This window comes from Microcaecilia unicolor, chromosome 1 (genome assembly GCF_901765095.1).
Source record: "Microcaecilia unicolor chromosome 1, aMicUni1.1, whole genome shotgun sequence".
NCBI classification, from domain to species: Eukaryota; Metazoa; Chordata; class Amphibia; order Gymnophiona; family Siphonopidae; genus Microcaecilia; species Microcaecilia unicolor.
The window spans coordinates 45,306,728-45,325,382 of NC_044031.1; the positions used below are offsets into that span (position 1 = coordinate 45,306,728).

Below are 18,655 nucleotides of genomic sequence, written 5' to 3' on the forward strand. Positions count from 1 at the left end.
TCTGGGCAAGTCACTTAACTCTCCATTGCCCCAGGTACAAATAAGTACCTGTATATAATATGTAAACCCCACAGAAAGGCAGCATATGAAGTCCCAGTTCCCTTTCCCTATTTGAGATTCTAGATGGAATGTTGCTACTACTGGAGATTCTAGATGGAATGTTGCTACTATTGAGATTCTAGATGGAATGTTAATGTTGCTATTCCACTAGCAACATTCCATGTGGAAGCCTGCCCTTGCAGATCAGTAACGCGGCTGCACAAGCTTCTGTTTCTGTGAGTCTGACGTCCTGCACGTACGTGCAGGATGTCAGACTCACAGAAACAGAAGCCTGCGCGGCTGCAAGGGCAGGCTTCTACATGGAATATTGCTAGTGGAGGAGTGGCCTAGTGGTTAGAGTGGTGGACTTTGGTCCTGGGGAACTGGGTTCGATTTTCACTGCAGGCACAGGCAGCTTCTTGTAACTCTGGGCAAGTCACTTAACCCTCCATTGCTCCAGGTACAAATAAGTACCTGTATATAATATGTAAGCCACATTGAACCTGCTATGAGTGGGAAATGTAGCAAAAAACCCCAAGGTTTGGGTACCCCTTGTTATGATGCTAGTTTGCGAATGCAGGTATACCAGGACACCAAAATAAATAGAGGTAGCCTAATCTGCTCTTAACGTACACATATTTTAATATTCTAGTTTCTGTCCACCAAAATAGACCACATATTTTTTTTTCTGGAAAATGATGAGTCATTTTTTCCCATTGATTTTCTCCCATGTGTATTTTTGTTGTAATAAACAATGCCAAACTCCACATGAAAAAGAAAAAAAAAAAACCCCTAGCTAGTCTCAATAATTCTGAACACTGCAGTGCGGGTCCCACACCCCACCCTGGGTACATTGCAAATCCAGCACCAGCATCCAGGGAGTGCAAGTGACCGCTTTATTCGCCATTTTCTGGCCCGTAGCATGGTTTTGAAGATCCGCCAGGTGAAACGTCAAACAAACTAGAGGGGGCGAGAAGAGGAGCAGCCACTGCTAAAAGAAAGGAAGAAAAAAAAAAACCAAACATTTGGATACCAAGGAAAGGAGGGATTGGGACTGTAACCGGACGAAAAGAGGAGGAATCTTGCTAGCTGTGAATCTGGTCCCATGTTGAAATGGGGAGGGGGAAGGGGAGGCCCCGTTGTAGCGCTGTACCAGAAGGTGGCAGTAGTGAGCTGTATCTCTTTCAGCTGATAAGACGCCGGGAATCAAGGTGGGGTGGGGGAGAAACTCCCGAGGAACTGAACAGCAAATCACGTTGCTTTTTCCACTGGACCTGGGAGGAAGCTGGTTGGAGCGGGGGGCTCGGAGATGCCAAGGCAATAGGAGCTGCGATCGACCCCCCCCCCCCCCAGCCTCCGGCAGGTGGGGAGATGCTACAGATTTTGCACAGGTGCAGCCTCTTTTACCTTTGAAAAGGCGTCGGAGAAAGAAGGGGGGAGAGCCGGGGGCCATGCTGCCGTGCCGTCGTCCACCGAGACCAGAACCGAGGCGGTGCGCCTGAACCGGCACTTGAAGGGGGGGGGGGGACATCGGCAGACCCCCCCACCACCCCAACAGCGCTCACAGAATAGACACACGCACAAAAGGCAAGCGTACAATCTGGCTGACTGATCGTCTCGGAGGAAAGGGTGCTGAGATTGCCAAACGCCTTCTCCTATTTTCTTTAAAGCGCTCGTCTTGTTAGACGCGCACCTGCCTCTTCCCGGCTCGTCACTAATCGGATGATGGCCGATCGCTAAGGATGTGAGAGGACAATAATCCCGATCTGAAGCCCCTGGAATCGGTTGGGCTGGCAGGGGGAGATCCGGAGTCGGTGTGTCAGGGTACCGCTGTCATCCGGCTCCTGTAAATAGATGGCGGATCAGCTGCGGAATCGCTTTTTCTTGGGAGAGATCTGAAAGGGATTTTCCTCCAGCTCATGAGAAACGCTGACTATCAAGATTCGTCTTCACGATAACAGATAAAAAAAAAAACCCGTCTATAGTCTTGAGTTTCTTTCTGTGGTGAGCATTTGCGGGGAGGATTTGTATTTATTTATTTATTTATTTTCCCATCTGCTCTCCCTGGAGGTTTTGCTACTGGGTTTTCCCCTGCTGGAGCATTATTTTGTGCTTAACTGTCCGAAATGACCTCATTCTGAATTTCTTGACCTCCCTTGGACTCGTTGAATGAAGCAGCCGTCGTACTGGAACTGTGATTTTTCGTTAAACCAATGCAGATATAACGAGTGGGTGGGGTGGAAAGCAGCAAAGCATCCCTCGAGCAGGAGAGACGGGAGCTGATACCTGGAGAAAGGTTGGTTCCACTACCTTGGGTTGGGGTCATCGCCCTAGGGGAGGGGGCTTCAGAATGAGACTTGGTTGACAAGAGGCATTTTTTGCAGTCACGGGCTCCCTGGATGAGGCTTTTGTTTCTGAGCTCACCGGCTCTGCACGGTATTTGAGCGAAATCCTTCAGCCCGGTAACCTGGGGGTTTGGGTTGAGCACGATGGGCACGGTTTTGTCCCTCTCGCCTGGCTCCAGAAAAGCCAGCCTCTATGATGATGGCTCTGGCTCCTTGGCCCATTACACGAGTGGGCAGAGCGGCAAGGGCAGCGGGAAGAGCCTCAAGAGACACTCCATGTTTATCCCTGCTCTCACTTGGAAGAGGTTGGTGGCCTCCACCAAGAAGAAGACCTCCCGCAAAGGCACGGCCAATAACAACTACCAGAAGGACGTGGCCCACTTGAATCACGAAAACGTGAAAAAGTCCCTCTCCTGTGCCAACCTCTCCAGCTACGAGAGCCAACCCCTAGCCCCACTGAGCTCCAAGCAGATCTCCTCCATCAAGAAGGTCTCCAACCAGCCAAGTGGGGGATCTCCCAAGCGGGTGGTTGTACAGGCCTCCACCAGTGAGCTACTCAAGTGTCTGGGAGACTTTCTCTGCAGAAGATGCTACAGGCTCAAGCATTTGTCCCCGACTGACCCAATCCTCTGGCTGCGCAGTGTGGATCGCTCTCTGCTTCTTCAAGGCTGGCAAGACCAGGCCTTTGTCACCCCGGCCAACGTGGTCTTTGTCTACCTGCTGTGTAGGGATGTCATCGACGGCGACTCGGTGGCCACCGAGCATGACTTGCAAGCCACCCTCTTGACCTGCCTCTACTTGTCTTACTCCTACATGGGCAACGAGATCTCCTACCCGCTGAAGCCCTTCTTAGTAGAGGTAGCCAAGGATGCCTTCTGGGACCGGTGCCTTCGCATCATCGATGCCATGAGCGCTAAGATGCTCCGGATCAACGCGGATCCCCATTACTTTACCCAGGTCTTTGCCGACCTGAAAAACGAGGGCAACCGCGATGACTTTTCCAGAGTCCTGGACCGGTGACTGCAACACGGGGCAAGTCCCCGTCCAGCGGAGCACGCGAAGATCGCTCCCTCAACCTAGCAGCCCTTAGCCACAATCCGGGAGCCAAATCAGAGACGGTCTTTGGACTTTCTCTCTTGTGGGAGCCTTTCAGCATCTTTCTTGTCATTCTAGATAGGCCAGTAAGTGCCTAACGATGTCTCTCTCTATATATATACATGTTTGCGTGCGTTTTGCTCTTTATGGGGAGCTGATCAATACAAAAAAAAAAAACAAAAGAAGTACACGCCGTTCCAAAGCACCCCTGATGTTTTTGGGGGGAAAGTATTAAGATTCATGAAATAATAACCTCGAGCTTCTGTGTTGGTGGCGTCTTGTGCAGAATGAATTTTTTTCCCTTCCTTTGTGTATATATTTCCAAACGACACCGTCCTCTCCTACCTTCTGGATTGAAAACGAAAACCCAAGCTGGTAGAGAATTATATATTTAAAAAGAAAATAGGTGGGTGCCATATAGTGGATGATGACATTATTGTACTTAATTTTATTTACTGTTTATACGGTTACAAAAATAATCGGGCGCAGAGCAGAACAAAAATTTTGCACTTCTAGCTCTGGGTCCAGACAGTATTTCCATAGAGTAGGGGGGGGGGGGCTCTGTTGGGTTTTGCGTGGTTTTTAATAAAAAAAAATATTGGTGCCCGTGTTATAGACGGAAGATGGACCTTTTTACAATGCTGATGTGTGCATGTGAAAATGCTGGGGGGGGGGGGGGGGGGGGGGATAAAGCTTTGTCCAGTGGTGCTAGATGGTTAACTGCGTTTACCGACCTGTGTTGTTTGAAGGTAAAATCATTGGGGTGAGGGGAAGGGCTTTTGGTTTGGAATTTAAAAATCGGGAGCGGACTTTACATTGCTACAGCTGTGTTTTGTAAGGTAAATAAAAGAAGCCTGTTGGTTCTTGGTAGGTGTCTCCCCTCCCCTCCCTTCCCCTCTGTGTCTGCCATTCTTCAGCTAAACTGCCCCTCCTTTGTACCTTCGGTTAGATCTACCTTTCACACTTCTCTCCTCCTTTTCCCTGCCTGGTTAAACACATGCACGCACCCGACTTCACAAGGGGTTTTAAAATATACATTTATTTATTTTTTATGAACAGCATCTATGTTATATACCCACCAGACCCCAGTAAAACATCACCTCCTATGCCCATTGAAGAGACGCATACCAAATCTGCTTATGGGAACAGGGTCAATTCTAGCCTTCAGGATCATTGAGCTGCTCCTGGGTATATAACCCATGAGTTTGGTAGTTCCATACCCTTCCTTCTCCCTCCCTCCCCCCCCCAACAAACAAACATGCCCAATTGGGATTCCCCAATGTAAATGTGGGATCTGTTTATTTCTATCGCTGTATTTCAGCAAACAAAGCGTCAGATCAAAAAGAGACTGAGAGAGGGAAACGCATCTGCTTCTAATTCCCAGCCAGAATGTATAGTAAGTTGGCAGGTTCACTGAAAACCCAGTATCTGTGACTGATGAACACAAATGTGCATGATAGGGTGCCAGGAGCTCCCCCTTTCTGCTTGGTTAATGGGGGAAAGGGCAAACACATTTGAGTGGTTCCCACTTCCTAAGACTGTGCAATAAAATTAGAAACCATCTCTTCCCCCCACCCTGAGAGGCTGTCAAGGCAGGTCTATAACTTGGTGCCTACAAACCACTTACACAGGTCAGAGGCACCAATGCACTTAGGTCTATGCCCTCATGCTCCACCCCTTGCAGTTATGCTCTACCATTTAGAATAGCAAACACTAAGTGTGCCAAGGAGGTTTGTTAACAAGAGGTGGCATGATGTCACAAGGCTGAAGCTGGTCTCCACCCAAGGAGGTTTTAATTCTCCCCAATGCCACCGCCATCTTGGTTCACCCAAAACAATGAAATCCATAGGGTGACAAGCTCTGCCTACTGACTTCAATCCACATAATGGGCTAGATAGGTTCATGCCATCTCCTGTTATTAAACCTCCTTGGTCTTAGCACTAACTGCAAGGGGCGGAGCATGAGGGCATAGACCTAAGGGGGTCTTTTACAAAGCTGCACTAACGTGTTTAGCTTATGGTAAAAATTAGCTGGCAGTAAACATTGAGACACCCATTATATTCCTCTGGGCGTCTCAGGTTTATGGCCAGCTGATTTTTACAGCGAGCTAAAAATGCTAATGCAACTTTGTAAAAGGCCCTCTAAGTGTCTTAGCACTAATTGTAAGGGGCGGAGCATGAGGACATAGGCCTTTCTCCAACTTACACCTGTAACATATAGAATACTGTACATTATGCCCATTGCATGGTGCATGTAGGCACACCTATGACCTGGTGTAAATGGTCTCAACTATGTTTAGGCACGTTAATTCAAGTTTACGCTACTGATCTACAACAGCGCTTTGGCACACATATGCCATTGTAGAATTGGTGCGCAGGTCATGGCATTGGTGCACTTAACTCAAGGCGCCAAGTTACAGAATTGCAACCCAAAGTGTGTTTTGTCGTTAGCACAAGCCAGATTGCAAGAAATGCAAATAACTTGGAGAAGTTTACGCTTCCAGGGTAACTGAGGGAAGGTACCTTTTCTAATTTCCCAGTGCTTGAAATTCCAGGTGTTTGGCACCTACCAAATTTCAGCCAAATCCTTAGGGGCAGATGTGGTGAAGGAATAGGCGCTTTGGATAAAATGCCTCTATAAAGCAGACAACACCCACCAAACAAGGAAAAATCCCCTACGAAGAAGCCAAAGGTTGGCCTACATCCCTTCATAAATCAGGCACCTTCAACTATAAATCATTTGATCATTGGAGTTCAATATTTAAAAGTAAGTCTTGGAGACACAGTCCCTAGGCATTAAGCTGATACTGTACAATTTGGCAAGTTATGTAAGTCCAATCTTAAGTACAGAAGCATTGCCATACTGAAATAGACTAAAGGCCCATCAAGCCCAGTATCCTGTTTCCAACAGTGGCCAATGCAGGTCACAAGTACCTGGCAAGATCCCAAAAAAGTAAAATGGATCTTATGCTGCTTATCCTAAAAATAAGCGGTGGATTTTCCCAAGTCCAGTGGTTTCCAAACCTGGTCCTGGAGGCACCTCTGCCAGTCAGGTTTTCAGGATATCCACAATGAATATTCATGAGCGAGATTTGCATGCACTACCGCATACAAATCTCTTTTATGTATATTCATTGTCGATATCCTGAAAACCTGACTGGCTGGGGTGCCTCTAGGACCAGGTTTGGGAGCCACTGCCCAAGTCCATCTTTTACAAAGAGAGAAAAAGATAAGTATTGAGTGGATTTTTCTATAAATTCTGACCGCTGGAGGTGTGTTGAAGGGGGCTTTTTCTGGGGTTTTCTCAGATCTACTGCTCTTGAGGTTTAACCCTGGAAAGCAGTTAGCCTAGTGATAGTAGGTTTTTCTGGGGATCCCTTATCCTTTCGGTATTTTGGAAGAGCAGAAATCCTGAAATAGTGATGGAGTTTTCTACTGTTACCTCTGAATGATCCATTGGTTGGCAGAGAGGACTCTGTGGACCAGCTGCTCACACCTAGACTGTGCCCTCAGGTGCAACTCGGGTAGTGTAAATGTGAGGGTCAGCTTATGTCATTTTCACTTCCTTCAGTGTCTGTTCAGTTTCCTCCCTGGATTTCAGACAGATCTTAGAAGCACTGCTACATTCTTACAGCACCGGGCCCAAGGAATCAGCAGGGTTTGCCACAAGTCCTCACTATGTTATTGCATTATACAAGAATAGCTTTTAGGGACCAAAACAAACCAAAATCTGTTAGACAAGGACATATTAATTCTCTTCTTAAATCTACAGAAGCAGTTCCCACTGTGTTGTGTGCTCTGACTGTGTCCCGGTCTGTGTTACAATATTTGAAGGAACCATGAAGCCAATTTAGACTTACTTGTTGCAATAGACAGGATCTCTCTGAAGCACCGTCCTCGAAGATTTTGCATGTGCATAAAAATTCAGGGACCCAGCACTTTGATGCTTCTGATTCTAGTTGTCACGCTGTTCTGAAGGTGTGTGCATGTCTATATTTTTGCTGCATGCTTTAAGCGTGCTGTAGTTTGGTGTGTTAATTTGCTGTCACACGCACATCAGCCCTGACCTGGAATGGCACTTTGAGAGGGTGGCAGGCAGCCATGAGAGATTATCCAGTGTACATACAATGCAAAGTCATATATGACAGATGACAGCAAGAAACGTAAGGCCTGAACATTGGAAATCCAGACAGTATTGGGGGGGGGGGGGCAGGGGAGTTAGTGGCCTTTGGGGACATAGAACTGCTTGAACTGTGATCAAACGGGGAGGATTAAACTTCTTGTGTAAAAGGTGTGTGTTTTTGTTGCATTTTCTATCTCTCTTTGTCACATATATAGGAAGAGAGAGAATAGCATTGAGCAAAGAGGCACACAATTAATTATTTGTCGTGAAAGCAACAGTGACAAAAAGCAGACTTTTTAACATTTCTCGTTTTGCACTTGAGAAAGGAAGTGTCAGCTCTTTAAAAGTAGGTCAAAACTATGTTAAATTAGTCCAAGAAAAATGATCCCCTTTATATTATTATCATTTTTTGTGTTAACCTTTATTTCTGCGTTTTGACACTGAAAAACCTGCCAAAAAGTCTACCTCTCTGAATCCATGGAGAAAAGAGGGACCTGTTTGCTTTTTATGGTTCTCTCTTCAATTTCTGGCATTCTTTTACTAAAGTGTGTTAAGCATCAACCCCTTAATTCTATAAAATTGGGCCCCCAACTTTACACTAACATTTATAGGATACAGTCAATTGTGTGCACAACTTAATTTAATACTCAACTGTTAATCGGTATTAACCAATTATTGGGTTAAATTGGTGTTAATTGCTTGTGCAACTACCCTTAATCACTAGTCTAAAAGTTGTGCACTCAGTTTCCATTTTGTACACCTTCCAAGGGTGCGTAGAGATGGGAGGGACATTGGTGGGTCAAGGCAGTGGTGTAGCCATGGCCCACCCACTTTGGGCTCAGGCCCACCCAAAATTCTTGCACACTTATTATTGGCTGGTGGGGATCCCCAAGCCCCACCAGTTGCAGGGGTCCTGCGGCAGCAAGAATAGCTTTTTCCTACTTGCTGCAGCCGATGACACTGTCTATACGCTGCCATTGCGCTGGTCTCCCTCTGCCGCTCACACTCAGTTTTCACGCGTGTGTGAAAACTGAGTGTGAGCCTAGGGGTGGGGCAGTAGCAGCATGTACTGTAGACAATTGGGCAACGAGGAGGGGGAGCTGTTCTGGTCACCGGAGGAGCCCTGCAGCTTGTGGAGCTTGGCCAGCACAGGAATATACTGTAAAGTTTGAACTTGGCTTGGGGGAGGGGTATATGCGCCCACCCAGCTTGCCCAGTGGCTTATTTAAAATTTGAGGTCTGGCTATGCCTCTGGATCAGGTGCATGCCTAGGAGTTAGGTGCGCAGGATACAGAATACTACGGGTTAGACGCAACCACTTATACCAGCTTTGGACACGGTGTAAGTGCTTGAGCCTAAAGTTAGGCATGAAACTGCAGACTTGCGCTAGTATTCGATAACGGCAGCTCCACGCGGAACTGCGGTGCTAGAATTTGCGGTTAACATGCGTCATCCTAGCACCTAAAGTTTGATGCTCTTTCTTGAGTCGGAGAATGCATGCCATCGCGTGAATGCAGTACGGTGTTTTGTGGTAGTTTCCCTGTTCCACGCAATTAACCGGGTGTTGCTTAATTTTTAAAACTGTTTCTTGCAGGGGGCAGAGAGTGGACATGGAAGCATTAACCAGCTAGCACATTATACGTACTGCGTGCTGATTAGCTAATGCACAGTTAACATGGGACCACATAGCACCTCTTAAATAGGAGGTGACAAGTGTTCCTGCATTAAGGCACGGTAGGCCTAACTCAGGCCTGCTGTGTGCTAATAGGGCACCACTGCAGGATGCGCTAAAATGTTCTGTGCTAGTTTCCCGCTTAGCACATGCTACTCCCATGCTGAAAAATGTTTTATTTTCCAGCATGGGTGGTGTGCCCAGGGCGGAGAGTAGGCGCATTACCACGCTCTACCCAATTAGCACAAGAGTAATATGGGAGCCCTTACCAGCTCCCAAATAGGTAGCGGAAAGGGCTCCTGCGGTAATGGCCACGGGCTAATGGGGAAACCCACACGCTGACACCAGTGCCGGCCACTTTGTAGCGTGGCTCGGTGAAAGGATCCCTAACTCTCTGCAGGTACTATGTTTTAATGGCAACATTAACACATGACCTGCAAAAAAAGATGTCGGGAATACCCCGAAAAGGTGCCACATTAAATCTGGGCTTAGCATGCGGTAAAATCCCGAGTAACAAGTCGTTAAGTAGATTTTAGTGCACTGTAGTGAAATGGCTCCTCTAGTTTTCTTTCTAGAGCAACAGAGCATTTGAATTTTGCCATTGTTCACCTTTCACAAGGCAAGTCTCTCATTTAAATGCTTTTTTTTTTTTTTGCTTTTCTTCTTTTTCTAATGGTGAATGTAGCATCCATGAATGGTGCCAGCACTGGACAGGGTAACTCTGAGGAGATACAATAAATGCAGTCATGGGTCTGGCTCTACATACACTGCTCACCTCTGATGGCAAAAGGTCACGCTACCTCCAGGCCTGGCTAGGTGGTCTTTAGCTTCTCTGATGAGAATGTCAACAGTGCCACCCATTAGTACCCAGTGCTCTGGTGGGGCTTTAGGGAGGGGAAGACTTGCCCACTGGGAACAAGTGAAAATCCACCCAGAAACTTGTCCGTCCTTGACACTGAAGGGGGTGAACATTGACTGATGATGGATTGTTATCAATTCTTTCCTCTGCTGGTCTTTAGACCCTCTTGAGGGGTTCATTTTTCCTCCAATGAGCAAATGTGGCAGTATGTGTGTGTTATGCTTTTCTTAAGGGAAATTTATTACGGCACTGAGTACGTATGTACTAGGGAGTATTTCATTTCTGCCTGGTCTTGCGATCTTGCCTGCACCAGTGGAGGGCACTGTTACTCTTTTAAGGTCTGAGTATGTATTATATGTAAAATTTGCCTGTAATGGGTTTATTTATTTAATATTTTTATGTAGTATTTACACCACAATGACTCATAAGGAGTCAGCGACCACATTGCTCTGTGGCCATGTTTGGTGACATCAGCGAGCAGCTGCAGGTGTGATGACTCCATCTCCCATTCTGTGTCACATGGTGACATCACTACTTTGCACATTGGGTGAGATTCTTTGAGAAAGGGGAGGAGCTTGCATGACTTGCTGGAGAAGGAATCCCGAGTCACAGAAAACCCTTGGTTCAAATTTCTTATCAAGGGGGAAGTCCATTTTCTGTTGCCGCTAAATATTTCTTTCTCCCAAGGCTTGGGATGCGCAGGAAGTACAGTAGCAAAAATCAAGTTAAAGGACTTGGTGGCGGCAAAGGGGATATTAAATGGATTGTACAGTATTGCAGCAGAAGGGGAAGAGGGGGTGGGCTAGATAGCTAGGCTGTAGCCTTGAGGCTGGCAGGAGGTTTCAGATACTGTTAAATGGAAATCAAAGGTAGACATGTTAACCTTCTGCCTGAGATACCAAGTACTCAGTATATCTGATCTAGTGAAACCAGACAGCAGCTGAAAATCGGCCTTTTCACCCTTTGTAATCTCATTTATTTTTGGCGTTTTGTTTTCTAAATAAAGCTCGTTGTGCCCTTATGCTGGCTGTTGTCATAAAAATGACACCCCCAAACTATGAGTACTGCCTAAGGCCTGAGCAGTAACGACAACCATAAAGGCGAGAGGTATTTACAGATTTAAGATGAAGCTGTAAGAGGTAACAAGGACATGCCTTTCATTTTAAACAAAAAGACCCTCCAAAACTCTGCTCAAAACAAGAGGAGACCTAGGCATAAGACTGGGAGGGATGTACTGTAGCTTTAAGGCTCTGGTAGTGTCACATGACCATTCACGTGTGTGTCAGTGAAGTGTGTGACACCCTTCATTGTTTTGTTCAGCTATTTATCTATTTGACTAACACTTAATAAAAGAGCCTTGAATTTGTCCTGTACCTGTTGCCTGCCGTATCCTTAGAAAAACACTTTCCTCTTAAAGATGCTGCTGCTATAGGCCTGGGGGGGGGGGGGGGGGGGGGAATATTCCAGGTCTCCCATCCTTCCTGTCCTCTTTCTCACCATTCCACCTTCAGCTGGAGTCATTGTACTGGATAGAGGGTTGCTCCAGCTTGGTGTACTTGTGATGGTGTGTGCGTGTATGCATGATTTTGCAAACTTGCATCTGTGTCTTTTTTTAAATTCCTCCCAGTTCAGATTCGGCTTCTCAGCTAATGCAACCAGAAGGGTCTAGCTTACACAGTTTCTGTGAACCAGTTTTGCCAGTATGAGAAGGGATATTGGACTAATTAACAGAAACTTGTTTCGTGCCTGCATTCAGCAGCTGGTCGTTCAGATTTGGTTCTTCAAACCATTTCCTGCTGCTCTCAGTGTTCTTAGTGCCGTAAGCCTTCACTTGCAGCTACCCTGAGGTTTTCTCTCATTTTTAGAACCTATTCTCTCTCTCTCTTCCTATGGAAGTCCTCTGGTTGACAAGACACAGATTGGGGTTTGCTTAGGACTCTAGTCCAAATGTATTCTTAAGTCAGCCAATAGGTGGCACTGGTGCTAGTGATGCTGCTTGCACAGAACCTGATCAGGAGCACCCGGAACTGGAGCCAGGGACAAGAACCAAACCTGGATCTCACGTATAGCACTGGTGCTACACCAGTTGTCAACTGCACCACCCATTAATGAATTATTTAGGAAGTGGCATGACTGCAGGCCAAGTCTATTTATAAGGGGAGAATTTCAGAACTTAGAGCTACTTACTCATATTTGTGAATCAAATGTTAAATTCATTTCAGAGTTCACAAACTGTTAGTTATCTGGTTTCTAATCTTTAGAGCACAGTGCACTGAGAAAAGCCTTCTGTATGATGGATGCATGACAGCCTGTTGACTCTGAACTGGGCCTGTAGTTAGGAAATGTCAATGTTTAAGTTATTTAAAGGGGGAGACCACCCCCCACCCCAAAGCACTGGATTTTTCTCTTAACTGGGGTGGGGAGAAGAGCCAACAGCATTCTCATGTTGAGTGTTAACCCTTCGGGCTGTGCTGGACACTTTTTGTGTAATGGCCTCTCTGACTTTGGACCTGCATAGATAGGCCCTGCTGCTGCTGGACCTGGAGGTTTCTTCTGGCCCTTGATCTGTGGTGAGCACTGGAGGTCACGACACTAAAGGAAGAACAGTCACTCCAAATTATCAGTTTGAGCTACAGTGGAACGAGAGCTTTTTGTTTGTTTTTCTCAATTCACTCCATTCTGGAAGGAGAACACGGCAGCAATTATTCATGAAATATTACCAGGAGAACATTTTGGGGAGAGGGGATGTGGGGAAGTTGATTTTACTCTCACTGTTGCAGATTTGCCTGAGTGTTGGTTTTTTTTTAAAGGTATAACCTGTGTCATTTACTGGGAGCAGTGCTAAAACGCCCCCGTGCGGGACAGGAAGGACCCTTTTGTCCTAGTAACTGAGCAATGGCACTTTATGCAAAATGAAATAAAATAATATATATAAAAAAAGACCCACTGCAGAAGTTCCTGTCTCTTTTTTTTTTTTTTTTTAACTTCACTGGACATGAAATGAAGGCCTCAGTTGGTGAGTTACACAGGAGTAGGCCTCATGATCTTTGGCTGCAATTACAGGCGTGTGGTGAGGATGTGATGGCGGAACAACAGATTTTAGAGCACAGAGCAGGTGGTGGATGGATCTGCTGTGGCTCTTCATGATGGCAGAGTAATGTGATCCACTTTGAACCGAGAGGTATGTGGCAGTATAGAAGCTATACTGTTAATGTTTCCTTCCTCTATCAAAGAGGAAGGCTGAAATCAGCTTTCACACACCTTGCAAAGACATGTCAGAGAAATATTTGTGTAATTCTGTGGTATCTAGAGGTACCAAGTTACCCAGAGATCTTGGACCAGTCCTGGATTTCTGACCACCCTATTATGGAACCTGCAGCACTGATTTTAATGGGCAGAATCAGGAACAACAAATCCCACGCTACTTTGGGATATAAGTTCAAAAGCAGGACTGGCGAAAATGTCTCCAGCCTGGAACTGGGTAACTAAGCATCTCTGGGTATCTAACCTTCATCCTTTTAGAGGAGGAAGGGGGAAGATTTCAAGAAAGATGCTTGAATCTCTTTCTCACTGGGTGATGGTTTCCAGCTAGCTTCATGCTCACATCCATTTTCTAAGTAACCTTAGTTTTCTAGACAAGCAAGAATCTTGTTTTCATGTTTGCCCAAATCAGTAGGCAAAAAAAAATAAGGGAAGAAAATTTAGTGGTCCCAATCTACCCATACAACTTACAGATGTTTGTGTTTTGGAATTTTTCCTGTTAGTTGGAATACTTAAATTATTAGTGTACACAATTTTAGCTTCTTACCCAGACTAGAAAAGGTTAGAATTTGCATACATTATATATCTTCTCACACTATGGCCCTTAGACACACTAGACACTAGGGTTCATCCAGTCTAGGTTTTACCGCATTGCATGCAGGGACTTGTAGTTATGATTTCCACACTGGATTCTCTCATAAAAGCAAGACTACAAGACCATGCATACAATGGAGTAAACCCAAGGCTGGATGAATCCTCTTGGTGAATCTGTGGCCAGGTGGCAACCCTAGCTTAGCCGGAATTCTTTTTGAATGTAAGTAAGAAACAGCTACTTATACTAAAAGTGTTTATTTTCAAAGCTCTATTCATATTTTGCACATGTGAAAACTGGCATTTAGACATCCATATTGCATGGATGTCCAAATTCCAGTTTTTTTAAAGCTAGGATATGGACATCTTACACTGTAGTACATTCCTACGGCAAGAGAGCATGGCCTGTGTATGTTTGGGGTGGGACTGGGGGGGGGGGGGGCAAAAATATGGATGTACAACTCTGATTTCAGAAGGGGAAGGGACATCTATATCCAAAAAGACGGACGCCCTTATTTAGTCCTGGTATTTGGCATGTCCAGGTTACAGAGGGGTGCTCTGGTTAAGCAGTTCTCCACTGGAGGGAGTAAGAGAAGTCACAGAAGGTATTTTAAAACAAAAGAAAATTACAGACAGCTACCAGAGGATTTGAGCCAGCATTCTCTGCAGGCAGTTCAAAGTATTAGGCTTTTTCTCCACATGGACATTGTCGTGCCATTGTATAACACGGAGGGTGCTAGGCTGCCACACAGATGTTTCAGTTTGTAAAATGGATATTCACGCTGGACGCATCCAGCACTGGGACAGCCGTCTCTCAGGTATTTTAAAACAGGTTGTATGTTGGTAAATTCTGTCCTAAAATACATGAGAAATGGACGTCCATATGTGACGTACAGACTTAGATGTCCATCTTCTGAGTCAGACGTCCTTTCTAAAATGCCACTCCACATGATTAATGTAAAGAGAGAGAAAGAAAGACATGAGCAACGTCATTGTAAGATGTGCTGGAACAATAACAGAATTTCTATGTTGGGTCAGACTAGTGGGCCATTGAGCCCAGTATCCTGTCTCTGATGGTGGCTAATTTGGGGCATTAGGAAGTATCTGACAGATTCCAAAGAGTGCATCCATTTTTTGCTGCTCCCCGGCAGGGCTGGCTCAAGCAATTATGGCACCTTAAGTAAACTTGCTTCAGCAGCTCCCCCCTCACACTTTTTCCATCCCCGGCACTCCCTACGGGTCTGGCATCTCTCCTTCACTCAGTCCAGCATCTCTTATCTTCTCATCTTCCCTCTGCCGTGTTCCACTCACAGGAATAGCATCAAAGAAAGTGGGATGAGGCACAAGGAAGAAGGGGCAAGCCAAAAGCCACCTGTTGTTCACGCTGTTGCTGCTGCTGGCTTGGACACAGCATGAGAAGAGAAAGATCATTTTAGGAAGACATCAGATTGATAAGGTTGGAGGTCCACACAACGGTGTACCGAGGGCGGGGTGGTCTGCCCCGGGTGCATGCTGCAGGATGGGTGCAGGGAGCAGCCACATGGCTGTTGGCTCCACTGATTCCCTGCTCCCTCTGCTGTTACTTCCTGTTCCGGGGCAGAGGGAGCAGGGACCCAACGGAGCCTACAACCACGCGGCTGCTCCCAGCACCCCAGCAGGTAAGAATAATGCACCCGGGGGGAGGGGGCTTGGAGGTGATGTGCTGGAGGGGGGATGCTGCTGCACCTGGGGGGTGTCATGCTGCACCTGGGGGGGGGAAAGGAATGATGCTGCACCCAGGGGGGACTGCGCACACAGTGGCGATCTGCCCCGGGTGGCAGCTGACCAGGGAACACCACTGGGTCCACACAAAAAAGAAGACCAGAAATGCAATGGATTGATACAGTAATGACAGCTACTGATGCCTGTGGTAAAGTGAGCGAGGGTGAGCATGGAGCCAGGACAAACTGGAGCCACACAACGGGTGCAGGTACAGAAAACTATTTGTTGTAAGTATCGGGTAGGGGAAAGAAAAATAAACACATAAGTACATAAGCATCACCATGCTGGGACAGACCAAGGGTCCATCGAGCCAAGCACCCTGTCACCGACAGCGGCCAAAAGAACAAGCAATTTGTCCCGCCCATCCTAGAAATACTGTATTATTCCCTCATCCATTCAATAACATTCTATGGCTTTTTCCTCCAGGAAGCCGTCCAACCCTTTTTTGAAGTCCGCTAAGTTAACCGCCTTAACCACATTTTCCGGCAGTGAATTCCAGAGTCTAACTACGCGTTGAGTGAAGAAAAATTTCCTGCGATTCATTTTAAATTTACCACACGATGCCAGCAAGGTTCTCCAGTGGCTTGCTCCTGCAGGGCCATGGTGTACATAACTGTCTCTCTGCAGAGCAGTACACTTTATTTGTCTCTGGTCTAATTCCCCAGAGTTACCAATGTAGTCTCTAGCAGTTACTTGGGTCAAAATCCAGAGTTGCAAGGTTCCAAGTTGGACTTGGCCTACCAGACTGTAGCAGCTGCAGTTCATACGTAGGTGGAGGCAATAGCATTTGGGCTTTGGGCTTCACTGCTTCCCTCTGGGCCTCCCCACCTAGCTGTGTCCTGAGTTTTTATACTTCCTGGACTATGCCTTCCTTATTCTGCCCCTCCCGGGTGACTCCCCCCCCCCCCCCGGGCAGGACTGTAAGATTTAAGGTGGCTCTAACACCGTGAGGAAGTGCTGTCAATGGAGAGGGGCGGCATCCTCTAGACTCCCTCACAATGCCACTCTGTCAATGATTAACCACCTAACTGAACATCAAACAGGTGGTCACCATGAGTCAACACTGACTCAACAGCACTTGACAGTAAGCAAAAATGTAAATGATGGTAGATAAAGACCAAGATGATTGATCCAGTTTGCCTTTTTGAGATTCATTCACTTTTGGTAGATACATATATCAATTTCCATAAATTTGTTGTTTCATCTAATTTCTGGGACATTTTGTTGTCACAAGAGCAAATTCACGGAGTGCATTGACTCTCATTCCCACATCAGCCCCAGCTCCTTCTAACTTTCTAACTCAACCTTTCTTGACATCTAGGCCAGCTCTTCTTTCTCTTACCACCTACCCAGCTTCCAATGCCTCCTCTTCAAATTCTTCCCAGTCTCATTTCCATATTCTCTCTGCCCTTTCTCTTTACTCTCTGCTCTTGTTTTCATCCAATTGCAAATATACTGTACCTTTTAAAACAAATTATCTGAGGCCTTCGTAGCATACCATCTTCAAGAGTACTTAACTAAATTTGATTTGTTAGATCCTATGCAATCAGGTTTTCTTAAGTTTCATGCTTACTTTCCTTGGTATTTCAGCATAGATCAGAGGTTCTGAAACCAGTCCTCGGGACACAGCCAGTCAGGTTTTCAGGCTACCATAATGAATATGCATGAGATAGATTTGCATGAGATAGAATGGAAATAGTGCATGCAAATCTATCTCATGCATATTCATTGTGGATAACCTGAAAAACTGACTGGCTGGGTGTTTCCCGAGGACTGTGTTGAGAACCACTGGCGTAGATTAATAATAGATAGAGGCCAATTAGCAATGTTAATGCAATTGGATCTTTCTTCTGCATTTGATGTAGAGGCTCATTTTCAAAGCACTTAGACTTACAAAGTTCCATTGGTTACTACAGGGCTCATTTTTGAAAGAAAAAAGGTCTAAAAAGAGGCATAAAGCAGCATTTGGATGTTTTTCTCACCAAAACATCCAAATCAGTATTTTCGAAACCCATTTTCCAGGCATTTTTCTATGCAGTTTGTCTGCCGTGTGTCCAAATCTCAAGAGAATGTGTTAAGGGTGAGATCTGGGTGTTCCTAAGACCTGGACCATAATGGAACACAACAAAAACTTCCAGGACAAAAACTAAGTTGTTTTTGAGCCAGACCTGTTTTAATAATGACTAAGCCACAAAAAAGTGCCCTAAATGACCAGATGACCATGGGAGGAATAAAGGAATGACCCCCCCCCCCATTACTCCTGCAGTAGTTACTGACTCCCTCCCACCCACCCACCCACCCCCAAAGATGTAAAAGAAACAGTACTTACCAGTTCTATGACAACCTCAGATGTTATATCTAGTCCTATTAGAGTAAGAAGCAGGTCCCTGGAGTAGCCTAGTGGTCAGTGCAGTGCACTGTGGAAAATAGAGAGCTGCACGGCTTCCGTCCCCGCGGGAATCCCGCGGAACCCGCGGGATTCCCGCGGGGACGGAGGCAGTTCCTGCGGGGTTCCCGCGGGGATGGAAGCAGTTCTGCGGGGTTCCCGTGGGGACGGAGGCAGTTCCTGCGGGGTTCCCGCGGGGATGGAAGCAGTTCTGCGGGGTTCCCGTGGGGACGGAGGCAGTTCCTGCGGGGTTCCCGCGGGGATGGAAGCAGTTCTGCGGGGTTCCCGTGGGGACGGAGGCAGTTCCTGCGGGGTTCCCGCGGGGATGGAACCAGTTCTGTGGGCTTCCCGTGGAAGTGTAAGCTGCACCTGCACCAGCCTCTCATCTACCGAACACCAATTTATTTGAGTGCTGTCTCCTCCTCCTCCTCTTCTTCCTTGCTTTAATAGCATAAATGTGGAAAGTCTTCCATTAAGGAGGTGGTAGAGTCACAAATGATGACGGAATTCAAAAAGGCGTGCTA

At 46.3% G+C, this 18,655-nt stretch overlaps 1 protein-coding gene across 1 annotated transcript; it reads left to right on the forward strand.

Moving 5' to 3' along the window:
* The first annotated feature begins 2,528 nt into the window (after positions 1-2,528).
* LOC115460031 (cyclin-dependent kinase 5 activator 1-like) lies at positions 2,529-3,404 on the forward strand. The gene has a single exon (XM_030189887.1). It carries the CDS (start codon positions 2,529-2,531, stop codon positions 3,402-3,404), a length of 876 nt encoding a protein of 291 aa, XP_030045747.1.
* Positions 3,405-18,655: the final 15,251 nt, after the last annotated feature.